The 22,444-nt window shown below is 41.6% G+C and overlaps 1 protein-coding gene across 1 annotated transcript in view; it reads left to right on the forward strand.

Annotated features, from left to right (window-relative positions):
- Window positions 1-20,069, forward strand: part of LOC147001207 (uncharacterized) — a 30,456-nt gene extending 10,387 nt beyond the window's left edge. The window contains 10 exon segments of the mRNA XM_085830459.1: window positions 7,155-7,250; window positions 8,190-8,232; window positions 8,235-9,431; window positions 9,433-9,608; window positions 9,610-10,229; window positions 17,362-17,622; window positions 17,625-18,050; window positions 18,053-18,550; window positions 18,553-19,191; window positions 19,588-20,069. Coding sequence (XP_085686585.1) covers window positions 7,155-7,250; window positions 8,190-8,232; window positions 8,235-9,431; window positions 9,433-9,608; window positions 9,610-10,229; window positions 17,362-17,622; window positions 17,625-18,050; window positions 18,053-18,550; window positions 18,553-19,191; window positions 19,588-20,069 — 4,438 coding nt within the window.
- Window positions 20,070-22,444: the final 2,375 nt, after the last annotated feature.

Genomic DNA, 22,444 nt, shown 5'->3' on the forward strand with positions numbered 1-22,444 from the left:
GGATAATAACAGGAAAAAAACAATACAAGGACGGGAATCACACCCTAGAAACAACAAGAAGGTAATCCCTCAACAAACCTAAAAGAAGACAGCCACAAGAACAGAATGCCAACTTTAACACCAAAAATAACAGGAAACAACAATTACTTTTCCTTAATATCTCTTAATATCAATGGACTCAACTCCCCAATAAAAAGACATAGACTAACAAACTGACTACACAAACAAGACCCAACATTTTGCTGCTTACAGGAAACTCATCTCAGAGAAAAAGATAGACACTACCTCAGAATGAAAGGCTGGAAAACAATTTTCCAAGCAAATGGTATGAAGAAACAAGCTGGAGTAGCCATTCTAATATCTGATAAGATTGACTTCCAACCCAAAGTCATCAAAAAAGACAGGGAGGGGCACTTCATACTCATCAAAGGTAAAATCCTCCAAGAGGAACTATCAATCCTGAATATCTATGCTCCAAATACAAAGGCAGCCACATTCATTAAAGAAACTTTAGTAAATCTCAAAGCACACATTGCACCTCATACAATAATAGTGGGAGACTTCAACACACCACTTTCACCAATGGACAGATCATGGAAACAGAAACTAAACAGGGACACAGTGAAACTAACAGAAGTTATGAATCAAATGGATCTGGCAGATATCTACAGAACATTCTATCCTAAAACAAAAGGATATACCTTCTTCTCAGCACCTCATGGTACCTTCTCCAAAATTGACCACATAATTGGTCACAAAACAGGCCTCAACAGATACAAAAATATTGAAATTGTCCCCTGCATCCTATCAGATCACCATGGACTAAGGCTGATCTTCAATAACAAAATAAATAATAGAAAGCCAACATTCACGTGGAAACTGAACAACACTCTTCTCAATGATACCTTGGTCAAGGAAGGAATAAAGAAAGAAATTAAGGACTTTTTAGAGTTCAATGAAAATGAAGCCACAACATACCCAAACTTATGGGACTCAATGAAAGCATTTTTAAGAGGAAAACTCATAGCTCTGAGTGCCTCCAAAAAGAAACTAGAGAGAGCACACATTAGCAGCTTGACAATACACATAAAAGCACTAGAACAAAAGGAAGCAAATTCACCCAAGAGGAGTAGACGGCAAGGAAATAATCAAACTCAGGGGCGAAATCAACCAAGTGGAAACAAGAAGAACTATTCAAAGAATCAACCAAACAAGGAGCTGGTTCTTTGAGAAAATCAACAAGATAGATAAACCCTTAGCCAGACTCACTAGAGGGCACAGGGAAAGCATCCTAATTAACAAAATCAGAAATGAAAAAGGAGACATAACAACAGATCCTGAAGACATCCAAAACACCATCAGATCCTTCTACCAAAGGCTATACTCAACAAAACTGGAGAACCTGGATGAAATGGAGAAGTTCCTAGGCAGATACCAGGTACCAAAGTTGAATCAAGATCAGGTTAATGATCTAAACAGCCCTATATCCCCCAAAGAAATAGAAGCAGTCATTAATAGTCTCCCAACCAAAAAAAGCCCAGGACCAGATGGGTTTAGTGCAGAGTTCTATCAGACCTTCAAAGAAGATCTAATCCCAGTTCTTCACAAACTATTCCACAAAATAGAAACAGAAGGTACTCTACCGAACTCATTCTATGAAGCCACAATTACTCTGATACCTAAACCACAAAAAGACCCAACAAAGATAGAAAACTTCAGACCAATATCCCTTATGAATATTGATGCAAAAATTCTCAATAAAGTTCTTCCTAACCGAATCCAAGAACACATCAAAACAATCATCCATCCTGACCAAGTAGGTTTCATCCCAGGGATGCAGGGATGGTTCAATATACGGAAATCCATCAACATAATCCAGTATATAAACAAACTCAAAGACAAAAACCACATGGTCATCTCGTTAGATGCGGAAAAAGCATTTGACAAGATCCAACACCCATTCATGATAAAAGTCTTGGAAAGATCAGGAATTCAAGGCCCATACCTAAACATGATAAAAGCAATCTAGAGCACACCAGTAGCCAACATCAAAGTAAATGGTGAGAAGCTTGAAGCAATCCCTCTAAAATCAGGGACTAGACAAGGCTGTCCACTTTCTCCATACCTATTCAACATTGTACTTGAAGTCCTAGCCAGAGCAATTCGACAACAAAAGGAGATCAAAGGGATACAAATTGGAAATGATGAAGTCAAAATATCACTTTTTGCAGATGATATGATAGTATACATAAGTGACCCTAAAAATTCCACCAGAGAACTCCTAGGCTGATAAACAGCTTCAGTGAAGTAGCTGGATATAAAATTAACTCAAACAAATCAATGGCCTTTCTCTACACAAAGAATAAACAGGCTGAGAAAGAAATTAGGGAAACAACACCCTTCTCAATAGTCACAAATAATATAAAATATCTTGGCGTGACTCTAACTAAGGAAGTGAAAGATCTGTATGATAAAAACTTCAAGTCTCTGAAGAAAGAAATTATAGAAGATCTCAGAAGATGGAAAGATCTCCCATGCTCATGGATTGGCAGGATCAACATTGTAAAAATGGCTATCTTGCCAAAAGCAATCTACAGATTCAATGCAATCCCCATCAAAATTCCAAATCAATTCTTCAACGAATTAGAAAGTGCAATCTGCAAATTCATCTGGAATAACAAAAAACCTAGGATAGCAAAAACTCTTCTCAAGGATAAAAGAACCTCTGGTGGAATCACCATGCCGGACTTAAAGCTCTACTACAGAGCAATTGTGATAAAAAACTGCATGGTACTGGTATAGTGACAGACAAATAGACCAATGGAATAGAATTGAAGACCCAGAAATGAACCCACACACCTACGGTCACTTGATCTTCGACAAGGGAGCTAAAAACATCCAGTGGAAGAAAGACAGCATTTTCAACAAATGGTGCTGGCACAACTGGTTGTTAACATGTAGAAGAATGCGAATCGATCCATTCCTATCTCCTTGTACTAAGGTCAAGTCTAAGTGGATCAAGGAACTTCACATAAAACCAGAGACACTGAAACTTATAGAGGAGAAAGTGGGGAAAAGCCTTGAAGATATGGGCACAGGGGAAAAATTCCTGAATAGAACAGTAATGGCTTGTGCTGTAAGATCGAGAATTGACAAGTGGGACCTCATGAAACTACAAAGCTTCTGCAAGGCTAAAGACACCATCAATAAGACAAAAAAACCACCAACAGATTGGGAAAGGATCTTCACCTATCCTAAATCAGATAAGGGACTAATATCCAATATATATAAAGAACTCAAGAAGGTGGACTCCAGAAAGTCAAATAACCCCATTAAAAAAATGGGGCTCAGAACTGAACAAAGAATTCTCACCTGAGGAATACCGAATGGCAGAGAAACACCTGAAAAAATGTTCAACATCCTTAATCATCAGGGAAATGCAAATCAAAACAACCCTGAGATTCCACCTCACACCAGTCAGAATGGCTAAGATCAAAAATTCAGGTGACAGCAGTTGCTGGCCAGGATGTGGAGAAAGAGGAACACTCCTCCATTGTTGGTGGGATTGCAAGCTTGTACAACCACTCTGGAAATCAGTCTGGCGGTTCCTCAGAAAATTGGACATAGTACTACCGGAGGATCCAGCAATACCTCTCCTGGGCATATATCCAGAAGATGTCCCAACCGGTAAAAAGGACACATGCTCCACTATGTTCATAGCAGCCCTATTTATAATAGCCAGAAGCTGGAAAGAACCCAGATGTCACTCAACAGAGGAATGGATACAGAAATTATGGTACATTTACACAATGGAGTACTACTCAGCTATTAAAAAGAATGAATTTATGAAATTCCTAGCCAAATGGATGGACCTGGAGGGCATCATCTTGAGTGAAGTAACACAATCACAAAAGAACTCACACAATATGTATTCACTGATAAGTGGATATTAGCCCAAAACTTAGGATACCCAAGATTTAAGATACAATTTGCTAAACGCATGAAACTCAAGAAGAATGAAGACCAAAGTGTGGACACTGTGCACCTTCTTAGAATTGGGAACAAAACACCCAGGGAAGGAGTTACAGAGACAAAGTTCGTAGCTGTGATGAAAGGATGGACCATTTAGAGACTGCCGTATCCAGGGATCCATCCCATAATCAACTTCTAAACGCTGACACCATTGCATACACTAGCAAGATTTTGCTGAAAGGACCCAAATATAGCTGTCTCTTGTGAGACGATGCCGGGGCCTAGCAAACACAGGAGTGGATGTTCACAGTCAGCTATTGGATGTATCACAGGGCTCCCAATGGAGAAACTAGAGAAAGTACCCAAGGAGCTAAAGGGATCTGCAACCCTATTGTTGGAACAACATGATGTACTAACCAGAACCCTGGAGCTCTTGTCTCTAGCTGCATATGTACCGAAAGATGGCCTAGTCGGCCATCAATGGAAAGAGAGGCCCATTGGACTTGCAAACTTTATATGCCCCAATATAGGGGAATGCCAGGGCCAAAAGAATGGGAATGGGTGGGTAGGGAAGTGGGGGGCGCTATGGGGGACTTTTGGGATAGTATTGGAAATGTAATTGAGGAAAATATGTAATAAAAATATTTTAAAAAAAATATTAAAAATAAAAAAATAAATAAATAAAATTAACTCAAACAAATCAATGGCCTTTCTCTACACAAAGAATAAACAGGCTGAGAAATAAATTAGGGAAACAACACCCTTCTCAATAGTCACAAATAATATAAAATATCTTGGCATGACTCTAACTAAGGAAGTGAAAGATCTGTATAATAAAAACTTCAAGTCTCTGAAGAAAGAAATTATAGAAGATCTCAGAAGATGGAAAGATCTCCCATGCTCATGGATTGGCAGGATCAACATTGTAAAAATGGCTATCTTGCCAAAAGCAATCTACAGATTCAATGCAATCCCCATCAAAATTCCAACTCAATTCTTCAACGAATTAGAAAGTGCAATCTGCAAATTCATCTGGAATAACAAAAAACCTAGGATAGCAAAAACTCTTCTCAGGGATAAAAGAACCTCTGGTGGAATCACCATGCCGGACCTAAAGCTTTACTACAGAGCAATTGTGATAAAAACTGCGTGGTACTGGTATAGTGACAGACAAATAGACCAATGGAATAGAATTGAAGACCCAGAAATGAACCCACACACCTACGGTCACTTGATCTTCGACAAGGGAGCTAAAAACATCCAGTGGAAGAAAGACAGCATTTTCAACAAATGGTGCTGGCACAACTGGTTGTTAACATGTAGAAGAATGCGAATAGATCCATTCCTATCTCCTTGTACTAAGGTCAAGTCTAAGTGGATCAAGGAACTTCACATAAAACCAGAGACACTGAAACTTATAGAGAAGAAAGTGGGGAAAAGCCTTGAAGATATGGGCACAGGGGAAAAATTCTTGAATAGAACAGCAATGGCTTGTGCTGTAAGATCGAGAATTGACAAGTGGGACCTCATGAAACTGCAAAGCTTCTGCAAGGCAAAAGACACCATCAATAAGACAAAAAAACCACCAACAGATTGGGAAAGGATCTTTACCTATCCTAAATCCGATAAGGGACTAATATCCAATATATATAAAGAACTCAAGAAGGTGGACTCCAGAAAGTCAAATAACCCCATTAAAAAATGGGGCTCAGAACTGAACAAAGAATTCTCACCTGAGGAATACCGAATGGCAGAGAAGCACCTGAAAAAATGTTCAACATCCTTAATCATCAGGGAAATGCAAATCAAAACAACCCTGAGATTCCACCTCACACCAGTCAGAATGGCTAAGATCAAAAATTCAGGTGACAGCAGTTGCTGGCCAGGATGTGGAGAAAGAGGAACACTCCTCCATTGTTGGTGGGATTGCAAGCTTGTACAACCACTCTGGAAATCAGTCTGGCGGTTCCTCAGAAAATTGGACATAGTACTACCGGAGGATCCAGCAATACCTCTCCTGGGCATATATCCAGACGATGTCCCAACTGGTAAGAAGGACACATGCTCCACTATGTTCATAGCAGCCCTATTTATAATAGCCAGAAGCTGGAAAGAACCCAGATGTCCCTCAACAGAGGAATGGATACAGAAATTATGGTACATTTACACAATGGAGTACTACTCAGCTATTAAAAAGAATGAATTTATGAAATTCCTAGCCAAATGGATGAACCTGGAGGGCATCATCTTGAGTGAGGTAACACAATCACAAAGGAACTCACACAATATGTATTCACTGATAAGTAGATATTAGCCCAAAACTTAGGATACCCAAGATATAAGATACAATTTGCTAAACGCATGAAACTCAAGAAGAATGAAGACCAAAGTGTGGACACTGTGCCCCTTCTTAGAATTAGGAACAAAACATCCATGGAAGGCGTTACAGAGACAAAGTTTGGAGCTGCGATGAAAGGATGGACCATCTAGAGACTGCCGTATCCAGGGATCCATCCCATAATCAGCTTCTAAACGCTGACACCATTGCATACACTAGCAAGATTTTGCTGAAAGGACCCAAATATAGCTGTCTCTTGTGAGACGATGCCGGGGCCTAGCAAACACAGGAGTGGATGCTCACAGTCAGCTATTGGATGTATCACAGGGCTCCCAATGGAGAAGCTAGAGAAAGTACCCAAGGAGCTAAAGGGATCTGCAACCCTATAGTTGGAACAACATGATGAACTAACCAGTACCCCGGAGCTCTTGTCTCTAGCTGCATATGTATCGAAAGATGGCCTAGTCGGCCATCACTGGAAAGAGAGGCCCATTGGACTTGCAAACTTTATATGCCCCAATATAGGGGAATGCCAGGGCCAAAAGAATGGGAATGGGTGGGTAGGGAAGTGGGGGGCGCTATGGGGGACTTTTGGGATAGCATTGGAAATGTAATTGAGGAAAATATGTAATAAAAAATATTAAAAATTAAAAAAAACAATAGAAACCCTAACTAAGCCATCACCTTAATTGTAAATACTAGAAGTATAAAATACCTGGTACTTTTACTTCATTTACTATGAGAGCAATTGTCTCATTTCTAAATAAACTTTCTATTCTTATTGGTTAGCTTACTGGTTCTTTGATTTCACTTCAGTTCCACTGACCTACCCTGCTGTGTCCAGTATTTCAGGACTTCCTATGGGCTGGACCCAGGGCTATATATTATGCTCAATAGACAAGAGCTTTCCAAAGATCTTCCAACATCTGGAAACTGCAAGGTCAGGAAACAGAGTTTCTGGGTAGGGGGTAGAGAAATATTTAATATAAAATAAAGGAAGGAAGAAGAGTAACAGGGGGAGGGAAAAGAAAAAAACTCTAGGTCATAAAGAACTATTTTTTGAGATTTATTTATATTTTATGTGTAAGAGTGTTTGCATGCACATATGTCTGTGCACCACATGCATGCCTGGTTTTCTCACAGGCCAGAATAGGGTATATGATCCCCTGGTACTGGAGTTCCTGGTGTTTGTCAACCACCATGTGGGTGCTGAGAATCAAACCTCTGGAAGAACAGCCACTGCTCTTAACTACTGACCCTTCTCTCTAATCCCCAAAGCAGTGAGGTTGGTTTTTTTTTTAATTAAAAATACATTTATTTATTTTTAACTTTTCTTTTTTGTGCATGTGTGCACATGTATGCCACATGTTTGCAGAGGTCAGAGGGCAAGCCACAGCAGTCAACTTTGTAACATGCAAATCTTAGGGTTTGAACACAGGTCATCCAGCTTAATGTCAAGTTTAATGGGAACTGTGTGTGTGTGTGTGTGTATAAAACTTAGGTGTCATTCCTTGGATCTATCCATCTTGTTTTTGAAATAAGGTCTCTCAGTGGGACTCACTAATTAGCCTTGACTGGCCAGTGAGCACCAGGGATGTGCTTGTCTAGCACTGGGGCACCATGTGCTTTTATTATCATGTGTGCTCTCGAGATGGGACCCACCTTCTCTATCTGTGTGCTGTGCACTTCACTGGCTCATCTCCCTTGCTCCTGGTAGAGGGATTCTTTACAGAAGTAACTGATGCTTGTGAATGGCTCCCCTTTCCACCCTCACCTCCCTGGACCAAAAATATTTTGGACTAGAAATGACCACTCTCTTTGTCCTAATTTTCCCACTACTGATTCCAAAGAAAGTGAAAAAAATTCTCTTTGTTTGCAGCTTGACCTGTATGGAACTGAATTTACCAGAATCCCGTGAAACATTCCCTGTTACTCTTCTTCCTTCATCTCTGACACTGTGGCTCAGGAGAGTGTCCCACTTTGCTGTTACTATGAAATTGGGGAATGTTCTACTGGCTACAGCATATCCTCTGAACCCTCCAACAACAGCTCAATCCTGTCTTATCTTCCAATCTTTCCTGAAAGAACAGCTTGTCAAATCCAGAGCAATATTGTCTGCAATTCCCCGGAAAAGGAATTGGCCCAGTCCAGGAGCCAAAGCACACCACTGCCTGACCTTACAGTAACAGACACTGAGAAGTCAGATCTTTTCCAGAATCTTGCAGTCCTTCCTCCATTAGAAGCTCATAGCTCTTTTATTAGCTCTATTTTACAACCCCTAGATACTTGCAAACATGAAATAACAAAAGATAAGGGAAAGAATCAGTTTATGTCAGATCATGGGTCAAATTGTGTTTTGAATGAGAGTCTGGGACCCATTGTCTGGGCTACTCTCCAGCTCTGTTCTTTAGTCAGAAGTCAGTTGGAGGGGAATATGTCTCAGAAGGTTTCTACTCTGCAGAAACAAGTGGTACCTCTGCCTGAGAAGAAGTCGTGGAAAACACTCAATTGTTGGATGGATGTACAAGGAGTTCCTGAACAAGAGATCTCCCACACTCAGGTACCTACACTCATCCCTCAGAGCACTGAGCCAAGAACCAACAGATCTTCAGATGTTCCATCAATTCATCCCCATGTGAACATCGGGGTCAATTCTGAAGTAAATAGGACAGAAACCAGAATGTCATGGTCACTTACCTCCAACAAGCAGTTAGAATCTGAGAATGACCACCAAATCATTAGATACAATCCTTTACTTATATAAATGGATATGCCATCTTCCAGAAATGTAGAAGTTAATGCAATTCAGGAAGAAACCACTTTACTGAGAAAGGATCCAAAGCACGTGTTAGAGCTGAATACAGAACAGAGAGTCATAGGTCTTCCAGAAGAAAGGATAAAGTCACATAAGGCACAAGGAACTAATGTGGAGCTGACACCCAAGACACCATGTTCAGCCACAGACAGCATAAAGGTCACTTCAATGGCATTGCTTCAGGTTATAAATTCAATGGGGATGATCCCAGATTCACATTTAGATGTGACAAATTCTGTGGGAAAAACAAAAGATAAGACTAACTTATCACAGCCATCAAACCAAGCTGAATCAGTGAGTATACCCCCACCCCGAGTCATTAAATCCAGTAATTGAATCAATAAAAGTAGCAAGTCCTCCGCATCACACAAGGGAATCAAAGATTATGACCTCAAGACCAAATCAAATCACAAATATCTCAAAAGTAACTCCTGTAGCATTGTTTCACATCATGGATTCTAGGGGGCTGATTAATGAATTATGTTCACGTCATAGAATCAACAGGGATATCCCCAAAGCCACAACACCAAGTCATGGTATCAGTGGAGGAAGACACATTGCATAAGCATCAAGCTATAGAACCAGCAAAGATGAGTCCAGGGCCACACCACACAGTCTTCAAAGCTGGGGAAAGGAATCCAAAGCCTCAGCCTAAAGTCACAGAAACATTAAACCTGGACCCAGGGTCACAGAATCAAACCACGAAACAGATCAGGTTTACTCCTAGTTCTCTCCAACCTCCACAGCCACCGTCTAATGTCCTGGACTCAACAAGGGTGATTCCAGATGTATCAGAGAAATCCATACATGCTCTAAAGGGAAACTCAGTGGCACAGGGGTCACCCACTGGAATGATCACAGCACTACAAGCTGGTTTGACTGCACAGTCAGTGGCTCAAGCCAAAGAATCTCCAGAGTTGCCTTCTGCATCCCAGGTTCAAGTCAGAGACTCCATAGGGATGACACCACATCAAGACACAGAGGATGTGTCATTGACTCCAAAACTTCCCCCTCAGGTCATGGACTCTTCAGAGTTCACCCCATGGCACCAATACTTAGACTGTTTAGAGGTGAGTCCAAAATAAAATCACGGAGAGAAATCCGGCCCACACAGGGCCACAAGCCTCTTCCGGTCAGAAAAGCACCTGAGCAGCTGGGGCGCAGGGTCTGCTGACACTCGCCAACTGCCCACAACACCCGCCACAGGATCTTAAGACTTCTGGTGAGGGGAGCACAGCTTCTGCTCCAATCCAATTGCGCGGGACCTGAGACTGCATTAGTTAGGGAAGCAGAAACCAGCCTGAGTAGGGCCACAGGCCTCACCCGGCCGGATCAGCGCCAGGGTAGCGGGAGCGCAGGGTTGCCTGACACCCGCCAGCTACCCACGACCCCCACCGCAGGATTTTGGGACTGCTGGTGAGTGGAACACAGCTTCTGCTCCAGTCCAATCACGCGGGACCTGAGACTGCTCTGGTTGGGGAGAGAGAAATCCGGCCCACACAGGGCCACAACCCTCTTCCGGTCAGAAAAGCACCTGAGCAGCTGGGGCGCAGGGTCTGCTGACACTCGCCAACTGCCCACAACACCCGCCACAGGATCTTAAGACTTCTGGTGAGGGGAGCACAGCTTCTGCTCCAATCCAATTGCGCGGGACCTGTGACTGCATTAGTTAGGGAAGCAGAAACCGGCCTGAGTAGGACCACAGGCCTCATCCGGCTGGATCAGCGCCGGGGTAGCGGGAGCGCAGGGTTGCCTGACACCCGCCAGCTACCCACGACCCCCGCCGCAGGATTTTGGGACTGCTGGTGAGTGGAACACAGCTTCTGCTCCAATCCAATTGCGCGGGACCTGAGACTGCATTAGTTAGGGAAGCAGAAACCGGCCTGAGTAGGGCCACAGGCCTCACCCGGCCGGATCAGCGCCAGGGTAGCGGGAGCGCAGGGTTGCCTGACACCCGCCAGCTACCCACGACCCCCGCCGCAGGATTTTGGGACTGCTGGTGAGTGGAACACAGCTTCTGCTCCAGTCCAATCACGCGGGACCTGAGACTGCTCTGGTTGGGGAGAGAGAAATCCGGCCCACACAGGGCCACAAGCCTCTTCCGGTCAGAAAAGCACCTGAGCAGCTGGGGCGCAGGGTCTGCTGACACTCGCCAACTGCCCACAACACCCGCCACAGGATCTTAAGACTTCTGGTGAGGGGAGCACAGCTTCTGCTCCAATCCAATTGCGCGGGACCTGAGACTGCATTAGTTAGGGAAGCAGAAACCAGCCTGAGTAGGGCCACAGGCCTCACCCGGCCGGATCAGCGCCAGGGTAGCGGGAGCGCAGGGTTGCCTGACACCCGCCAGCTACCCACGACCCCCGCCGCAGGATTTTGGGACTGCTGGTGAGTGGAACACAGCTTCTGCTCCAATCTTTAAATAGTGACAACGATAACAACTAACCCCAGAGATTACCAGATGGCGAAAGGTAAACGTAATAATCTTACTAACAGAAACCAAGACCACTCACCATCATCAGAACCCAGCACCCCCACTTCACCCAGTCCAGGGCACCCCTACACACCGGAAAAGCTAGACACGGATTTAAAAGCATATCTCCTGATGATGATAGAGGACTTCAAGAAGGACGTTAATAACACACTTAAAGAAATGCAGGAGAACACTGCTAAAAAGGAAGAAGACAATAAAGAGGAAGCACAAAAATCCCTTAAAGAATTGCAGGAGAACACTGCTAAAGAGTTACAAATCCTTAAAGAAAAACATGATAACATAATCAAACAGGTAGAAGTCCTTACAGAAAAACAGGAAAACACATCCAAACAGATGATGGAAATGAACAAAACCATACTAGACCTAAAAAGGGAAGTAGACACAATAAAGAAAACCCAAAATGAGGCAACACTGGAGATAGAAACCCTAGGAAAGAAATCTGGAACCATAGATGCAAGCATCAGCAACAGAATACAAGAGATGGAAGAGAGAATCTCAGGTGCAGAAGATTCCATAGAGAACATCGGCACAACAATCAAGGAAAATGTAAAATGCAAAAAGATCCTAACTCAAAACATCCAAGAAATCCAGGACGCAATGAGAAGACCAAACCTACGGATAATAGGAGTGGATGAGAATGAAGATTTTCAACTCAAAGGACCAGCGAACATCTTCAACAAAATTATAGAAGAAAACTTCCCAAATCTAAAGAAAGAGATGCCCATGAACATACAAGAAGCCTACAGAACTCCAAATAGGCTGGATCAGAAAAGAAATACCTCCCGACACATAATAATCAGAGCAACAAATGCTCTAAATAAAGATAGAATACTAAAAGCAGTAAGAGAAAAAGGCCAAGTAACATATAAAGGCAAGCCTATCAGAATTACACCAGATTTTTCACCAGAGACTATGAAAGCCAGAAGGGCCTGGACAGATGTGATACAGACACTAAGAGAATGAAAATTCCAGCCCAGGCTACTATACCCAGCCAAACTCTCAATTACCATAGATGGAGAAACCAAAGTATTCCACGACAAAACCAAATTCACACATTATCTCTCCACGAATCCAGCCCTTCAAAGGATAATAACAGAAAAAAACCAATACAAGGACAGGAACCACGCCCTAGAAACAACAAGAAGGTAATCCCTCAACAAACCTAAAAGAAGACAGCCACAAGAACAAAATGCCAACTTTAACATCAAAAATAACAGGAAACACCAATTTCTTTTCCTTAATATCTCTTAATATCAATGGACTCAACTCCCCGATAAAAAGACATAGACTAACAAACTGGCTACACAAACAAGACCCAACATTTTGCTGCTTACAGGAAACTCATCTCAGAGAAAAGGATAGACACTACCTCAGAATGAAAGGCTGGAAAACAATTCTCCAAGCAAATGGCATGAAGAAACAAGCTGGAGTAGCCATTCTAATATCTGATAAGATTGACTTCCAACCCAAAGTCATTAAAAAAGACAGGGAGGGACACTTCATACTCATCAAAGGTAAAATCCTCCAAGAGGAACTATCAATCCTGAATATCTATGCTCCAAATACAAAGGCAGCCACATTCATTAAAGAAACTTTAGTAAATCTCAAAGCACACATTGCACCTCATACAATAATAGTGGGAGACTTCAACACACCACTTTCACCAATGGACAGATCATGGAAACAGAAACTAAACAGGGACACAGTGAAACTAAGAGAAATTATGAATCAAATGGATCTGGCAGATATCTACAGAACATTCTATCCTAAAACAAAAGGATATACCTTCTTCTCAGCACCTCATGGTACCTTCTCCAAAATTGACCACATAATTGGTCACAAAACAGGCCTCAACAGATATAAAAATATTGAAATTGTCCCATGCATCCTATCAGATCACCATGGACTAAGGCTGATCTTCAATAACAAAATAAATAATAGAAAGCCCACCTTCACGTGGAAACTGAACAACACTCTTCTCAATGATACCTTGGTCAAGGAAGGAATAAGGAAAGAAATTAAGGACTTTTTAGAGTTCAATGAAAATGAAGCCACAACATACCCAAACTTATGGGACGCAATGAAAGCATTTTTAAGAGGAAAACTCATAGCTCTGAGTGCCTCCAAAAGGAAACTAGAGAGAGCACACATTAGCAGCTTGACAACACACCTAAAAGCACTAGAACAAAAGGAAGCAAATTCACCCAAGAGGAGTAGACGGCAGGAAATAATCAAACTCAGGGGTGAAATCAACCAAGTGGAAACAAGAAAAACTATTCAAAGAATCAACCAATCAAGGAGCTGGTTCTTTGAGAAAATCAACAAGATAGATAAACCCTTAGCCAGACTCACTAGAGGGCACAGGGAAAGCATCCTAATTAACAAAATCAGAAATGAAAAAGGAGACATAACAACAGATCCTGAAGACATCCAAAACACCATCAGATCCTTCTACCAAAGGCTATACTCAACAAAACTGGAGAACCTGGATGAAATGGACAAGTTCCTAGACAGATACCAGGTACCAAAGTTGAATCAAGATCAGGTTAATGATCTAAACAGCCCTATATCCCCCAAAGAAATAGAAGCAGTCATTAATAGTCTCCCAACTAAAAAAAGCCCAGGACCAGATGGGTTTAGTGCAGAGTTCTATCAGACCTTCAAAGAAGATCTAATCCCAGTTCTTCACAAACTATTCCACAAAATAGAAACAGAAGGTACTCTACCCAACTCATTCTATGAAGCCACAATTACTCTGATACCTAAACCACAAAAAGACCCAACAAAGATAGAAAACTTCAGACCAATATCCCTTATGAATATTGATGCAAAAATCCTCAATAAAGTTCTTGCTAACCGAATCCAAGAACACATCAAAACAATCATCCATCCTGACCAAGTAGGTTTCATCCCAGGGATGCAGGGATGGTTCAATATACGGAAATCCATCAACGTAATCCAGTATATAAACAAACTCAAAGATAAAAACCACATGGTCATCTCCTTAGATGCGGAAAAAGCATTTGACAAGATCCAACACCCATTCATGATAAAAGTCTTGGAAAGATCAGGAATTCAAGGCCCATACCTAAACATGATAAAAGCAATCTACAGCAAACCAGTAGCCAACATCAAAGTAAATGGTGAGAAGCTTGAAGCAATCCCTCTAAAATCAGGGACTAGACAAGGCTGTCCACTTTCTCCATACCTATTCAACATTGTACTTGAAGTCCTAGCCAGAGCAATTCGACAACAAAAGGAGATCAAAGGGATACAAATTGGAAAAGAGGAAGTCAAAATATCACTTTTTGCAGATGATATGATAGTATATATAAGTGACCCTAAAAATTCCACCAGAGAACTCCTAAGCCTGATAAACAGCTTCGGTGAAGTAGCTGGATATAAAATTAACTCAAACAAATCAATGGCCTTTCTCTACACAAAGAATAAACAGGCTGAGAAAGAAATTAGGGAAACAACACCCTTCTCAATAGTCACAAATAATATAAAATATCTTGGCGTGACTCTAACTAAGGAAGTGAAAGATCTGTATAATAAAAACTTCAAGTCTCTGAAGAAAGAAATTATAGAAGATCTCAGAAGATGGAAAGATCTCCCATGCTCATGGATTGGCAGGATCAACATTGTAAAAATGGCTATCTTGCCAAAAGCAATCTACAGATTCAATGCAATCCCCATCAAAATTCCAAATCAATTCTTCAACGAATTAGAAAGTGCAATCTGCAAATTCATCTGGAATAACAAAAAACCTAGGATAGCAAAAACTCTTCTCAAGGATAAAAGAACCTCTGGTGGAATCACCATGCCGGACCTAAAGCTCTACTACAGAGCAATTGTGATAAAAACTGCATGGTACTGGTATAGTGACAGACAAATAGACCAATGGAATAGAATTGAAGACCCAGAAATGAACCCACACACCTATGGTCACTTGATCTTCGACAAGGGAGCTAAAAACATCCAGTGGAAGAAAGACAGCATTTTCAACAAATGGTGCTGGCACAACTGGTTGTTAACATGTAGAAGAATGCGAATAGATCCATTCCTATCTCCTTGTACTAAGGTCAAGTCTAAGTGGATCAAGGAACTTCACATAAAACCAGAGACACTGAAACTTATAGAGGAGAAAGTGGGGAAAAGCCTTGAAGATATGGGCACAGGGGAAAAATTCCTGAATAGAACAGTAATGGCTTGTGCTGTAAGATCGAGAATTGACAAGTGGGACCTCATGAAACTACAAAGCTTCTGCAAGGCTAAAGACACCATCAATAAGACAAAAAAACCACCAACAGATTGGGAAAGGATCTTCACCTATCCTAAATCAGATAAGGGACTAATATCCAATATATATAAAGAACTCAAGAAGGTGGACTCCAGAAAGTCAAATAACCCCATTAAAAAATGGGGCTCAGAACTGAACAAAGAATTCTCACCTGAGGAATACCGAATGGCAGAGAAGCACCTGAAAAAATGTTCAACATCCTTAATCATCAGGGAAATGCAAATCAAAACAACCCTGAGATTCCACCTCACACCAGTCAGAATGGCTAAGATCAAAAATTCAGGTGACAGCAGATGCTGGCGAGGATGTGGAGAAAGAGGAACACTCCTCCATTGTTGGTGGGATTGCAAGCTTGTACAACCACTCTGGAAATCAGTCTGGCGGTTCCTCAGAAAATTGGACATAGTACTACCGGAGGATCCAGCAATACCTCTCCTGGGCATATATCCAGAAGATGTCCCAACCGGTAAAAAGGACACATGCTCCACTATGTTCATAGCAGCCCTATTTATAATAGCCAGAAGCTGGAAAGAACCCAGATGTCCCTCAACAGAGGAATGGATACAGAAATTATGGTACATTTACACAATGGAGTACTACTCAGCTATTAAAAAGAATGAATTTATGAAATTCCTAGCCAAATGGATGGACCTGGAGGGCATCATCCTGAGTGAAGTAACACAATCACAAAAGAACTCACACAATATGTATTCATTGATAAGTGGATATTAGCCCAAAACTTAGGATACCCAAGATATAAGATACAATTTGCTAAACGCATGAAACTCAAGAAGATTGAAGACCAAAGTGTGGACACTGTGCACCTTCTTAGAATTGGGAACAAAACACCCAGGGAAGGAGCTACAGAGACAAAGTTCGTAGCTGTGATGAAAGGATGGACCATTTAGAGACTGCTGTATCCAGGGATCCGTCCCATAATCAGCTTCTAAACGCTGACACCATTGCATACACTAGCAAAATCTTGCTGAAAGGACCCAAATATAGCTGTCTCTTGTGAGACGATGCCGGGGCCTAGCAAACACAGGAGTGGATGTTCACAGTCAGCTATTGGATGTATCACAGGGCTCCCAATGGAGAAGCTAGAGAAAGTACCCAAGGAGCTAAAGGGATCTGCAACCCTATTGTTGGAACAACATGATGTACTAACCGGAACCCTGGAGCTCTTGTCTCTAGCTGCATATGTATCGAAAGATGGCCTAGTCGGCCATCAATGGAAAGAGAGGCCCATTGGACTTGCAAACTTTATATGCCCCAATATAGGGGAATGCCAGGGCCAAAAGAATGGGAATGGGTGGGTAGGGAAGTGGGGGGCGCTATGGGGGACTTTTGGGATAGTATTGGAAATGTAATTGAGGAAATTATGTAATAAAAATATTAAAAAAAAAAAAAAAAAAAACAAAATAAAATCACAAACAGAGAATCTATGGAGTTGACCTCTGATACCTGGCCACAAAGGAAGAATCCTACAGAGAGGACACCATCACCTCATCAAATAACAGAATCTATGACAACAGCCCCAGGGTCACCAGATCAAGGGACAGTACCTATAGGGATGACCCAATGGCATCAACTTACAGAATCTGAAGTAGTGCCAGCTACTCTAAAACTTTGAGAAGTGGAGTGTTTGGGGAAAAACACAACTCCACAACCTAAGGTTATGGAGTCAGTGAACTTACCCCCGAGTTACAGAATGTAAACTCTAAGAACCTAGTTCCACATCCAAGATTGCAAAGTACAAAACCCGTGGACATATCCAAAGATTTAGTTCCAGATAAGGTAAAAGCTGGACCACTGAGCCCAACTGTGGTATCTATAGATCTGGCTCCAGACCAACATCAGCAGAGCATACAGTCTGAGGAATTAACCTCCATACCACAATTGCAAACTGAGAAACCTGTCCCATCAGCCCCAGAGTCTCAGCTTCAAGATGTGAAGTCTGGCCAACTGACAGTTGAACCACAACTTCAAAATGTACAATGGGCTGGGTTGCCCCCAAATCCACAGGTGCAAAGTGAATCAGTAAATTTGATTCCTGGTTCACAGTCTCGAGTTATGGAAGGTGTTCATTCAGCCCTACCACAAGAGGTACCAGAAGATATAAAAATGGTGGCTTGACCCCAAGACTGCCACTTGAAGATATAAAATCTGCAAACTTGGCCCCAAAACCATGTTCCCAAAACACCAGCTCTGATAATATAGCCCATGTACCACTGCTTGAAGATATGAAGATTCCACTAGTAGACTATAGAAGTTTAATTCCTGAGACACTGTTGGAAAGTATGAAAGTTGGTGAGTTGACCACACACTGTTATGCAGTAAAATCTTCAGATGTGAGCCTCAACTCAAGTTATTCTTTCCCAGAACCTAAAGGGCTGAATGAACAACAGCAAGCCTCAGAGGCAAGGGTGACCTCTGACACTTGGCATCAGGTGGAAGAATCTGCTGAGTCATCATCAGTAGGAGTAACTCCAGCACCACTGAGCCTAACCTCAGAATCTACAGAGATGAGCTTACCACCACTCCAAGACACTCTTGAACCTAGGACCCAAGTTGTGAAAGACATGAAGGAAACTCCAGAATTACAAACTGAAATTAAAGATATTCTGAATTTGTGGCACCAGAACCACAGCCTGTGGATGTGGACTTTGCTCATGTGATGCCAGAACCATGTTCAGAAGTTACTAACCCATCATAAATAAGTCTGTATGAATGCACAGCAAGCACTGAATTGACATTGTCTGAAGTTGATGATACCCAGGGAATCATTGTAGAAACCTATTCAGAAATGGGATCTCAGGGATTGAATCTAGGACCAAGAGTGCAAATTGAGGAATCAGAGTCAATGGCAGGAAAAATGAAATTTGAAGAATTAACCCCTGAACCATCTGTACTAGTTGTAGAACCTATAGAGTTAACTACAGGACCCACACCACATATTATAGATGTGATTCCAGGGCCAAAGCTCCACAACATAAAGTCAGTGCAAATAGATACAGGACTAGAGTTACAAAGTGAGTTATCTGTGGATTTAGTACAACAGTCATCTAAAAGAGTGGTAGATCCTGAAAAGGCAAAACCAGAGCCAGGGCTACAGAGTTTATTACCAAAGAAATTGGTTGAGGCTACACAAATTCCAAATGTGAAATCTATGCATTTGAATCTGGACCAAGAGCCACCAGTTGTCAAATCACCATTGATTCCAGGCCCACAACTGCAAAGTGTCAGATTTCCAAAGTTATATCAAGGGTGTACTGGCTAGTTTTGTGTCAACTTGACACAGCTGGAGTTATCACAGAGAAAGGAGCTTCAGTTGAGGAAATGCCTCCATGAGATCCAACTGTAAGGCATTTTCTCAATTAGTGATCAAGGGGGAAAGGCCCCTTGTGGGTGGGACCATCTCTGGGCTGGTAGTCTTGGTTCTATAAGAGAGCAGGCTGAGCAAGCCAGGGGAAGCAAGCCAGTAAGGAACTTCCCTCCATGGCCTCTGCATCAGCTCCTGCTTCCTGGCCTGCTTGAGTTCCTATCCTGACTTCCTTGGTGATGAACAGCAGTATGGAAGTGTAAGCCGAATAAACCCTTTCCTCCCCAACTTGCTTCTTGGTCATGATGTTTGTGCAGGAATAGAAACCCTGACTAAGACAAAGGGCTACTTCTTCAAGGGGAAAATCCAGGATATTCTATCTCGGGTCCACCACATTATAGTTTGAAATCTGATGAAGCAATATCTTATTCCCCAGTGCCAGAGATCAGATCATCTGGTTTTATACCAGGGACAAAGGTTCCAGAACTACAACTGCAAGATGTGAAATCTATGGAAGTAAATCTAGGGCCATGTCTGCAAGATGTGAGATTTTCTGATTCGATCCCCAAACCTAAGCAAGATGCTTTTAAATATACACAGTTCACGCCAGCTTTTCCACTTCAAGAGAGAACATCTCAGGGATGTATGCCAGAATCAATTTTGCCACTAAGCCAAGAGCCAAAGTTCAAAGATAGGAAGCTTGCTCTGCCTACACAAGGATCAGAGTTTCACAGCATGAAATTTGCAACACAAGCCTATGAACTGCAGCATCCGTGTGTGATATCTGAGGAGGTCAACACAGGACCTCAGGAACAAGAGGAGTAGACGGCAGGAAATAATCAAACTCAGGGGTGAAATCAACCAAGTGGAAACAAGAAAAACTATTCAAAGAATCAACCAATCAAGGAGCTGGTTCTTTGAGAAAATCAACAAGATAGATAAACCCTTAGCCAGACTCACTAGAGGGCACAGGGAAAGCATCCTAATTAACAAAATCAGAAATGAAAAAGGAGACATAACAACAGATCCTGAAGACATCCAAAACACCATCAGATCCTTCTACCAAAGGCTATACTCAACTAAACTGGAGAACCTGGATGAAATGGAGAAGTTCCTAGACAGATACCAGGTACCAAAGTTGAATCAAGATCAGGTTAATGATCTAAACAGCCCTATATCCCCCAAAGAAATAGAAGCAGTCATTAATAGTCTCCCAACTAAAAAAAGCCCAGGACCAGATGGGTTTAGTGCAGAGTTCTATCAGACCTTCAAAGAAGATCTAATCCCAGTTCTTCACAAACTATTCCACAAAATAGAAACAGAAGGTACTCTACCCAACTCATTCTATGAAGCCACAATTACTCTGATACCTAAACCACAAAAAGACCCAACAAAGATAGAAAACTTCAGACCAATATCCCTTATGAATATTGATGCAAAAATCCTCAATAAAGTACTTGCTAACCGAATCCAAGAACACATCAAAACAATCATCCATCCTAACCAAGTAGGTTTCATCCCAGGGATGCAGGGATGGTTCAATATACGGAAATCCATCAACATAATCCAGTATATAAACAAACTCAAAGACAAAAACCACATGGTCATCTCGTTAGATGCGGAAAAAGCATTTGACAAGATCCAACACCCATTCATGATAAAAGTCTTGGAAAGATCAGGAATTCAAGGCCCATACCTAAACATGATAAAAGCAATCTACAGCAAACCAGTAGCCAACATCAAAGTAAATGGCGAGAAGCTTGAAGCAATCCCTCTAAAATCAGGGACTAGACAAGGCTGTCCACTTTGTCCATACCTATTCAACATTGTACTTGAAGTCCTAGCCAGAGCAATTCGACAACAAAAGGAGATCAAAGGGATACAAATTGGAAAAGATGAAGTCAAAATATCACTTTTTGCAGATGATATGATAGTATATATAAGTGACCCTAAAAATTCCACCAGAGAACTCCTAAGCCTGATAAACAGCTTCGGTGAAGTAGCTGGATATAAAATTAACTCAAACAAATCAATGGCCTTTCTCTACACAAAGAATAAACAGGCTGAGAAAGAAATTAGGGAAACAACACCCTTCTCAATAGTCACAAATAATATAAAATATCTTGGCGTGACTCTAACTAAGGAAGTAAAAGATCTGTATAATAAAAACTTCAAGTCTCTGAAGAAAGAAATTATAGAAGATCTCAGGAGATGGAAAGATCTCCCATGCTCATGGATTGGCAGGATCAACATTGTAAAAATGGCTATCTTGCCAAAAGCAATCTACAGATTCAATGCAATCCCCAGCAAAATTCCAAATCAATTCTTCAACGAATTAGAAAGTGCAATCTGCAAATTCATCTGGAATAACAAAAAACCTAGGATAGCAAAAACTCTTCTCAAGGATAAAAGAACCTCTGGTGGAATCACCATGCCGGACCTAAAGCTCTACTACAGAGCAATTGTGATAAAAAAAACTGCATGGTACTGGTATAGTGACAGACAAATAGACCAATGGAATAGAATTGAAGACCCAGAAATGAACCCACACACCTACGGTCACTTGATCTTCGACAAGGGAGCTAAAAACATCCAGTGGAAGAAAGACAGCATTTTCAACAAATGGTGCTGGCACAACTGGTTGTTAACATGTAGAGGAATGCGAATTGATCCATTCCTATCTCCTTGTACTAAGGTCAAGTCTAAGTGGATCAAGGAACTTCACATAAAACCAGAGACACTGAAACTTAATAGAGGAGAAAGTGGGGAAAAGCCTTGAAGATATGGGCACAGGGGAAAAATTCCTGAATAGAACAGTAATGGCTTGTGCTGTAAGATCGAGAATTGACAAGTGGGACCTCATGAAACTACAAAGCTTCTGCAAGGCTAAAGACACCATCAATAAGACAAAAAAACCACCAACAGATTGGGAAAGGATCTTCACCTATCCTAAATCAGATAAGGGACTAATATCCAATATATATAAAGAACTCAAGAAGGTGGACTCCAGAAAGTCAAATAACCCCATTAAAAAAATGGGACTCAGAACTGAACAAAGAATTCTCACCTGAGGAATACCGAATGGCAGAGAAACACCTGAAAAAATGTTCAACATCCTTAATCATCAGGGAAATGCAAATCAAAACAACCCTGAGATTCCACCTCACACCAGTCAGAATGGCTAAGATCAAAAATTCAGG

The sequence above is a fragment of the Mus caroli genome, unplaced genomic scaffold, assembly GCF_978045245.1.
Source record: "Mus caroli unplaced genomic scaffold, Mus_caroli_1 scaffold_14, whole genome shotgun sequence".
Classification (NCBI taxonomy): Eukaryota; Metazoa; Chordata; class Mammalia; order Rodentia; family Muridae; genus Mus; species Mus caroli.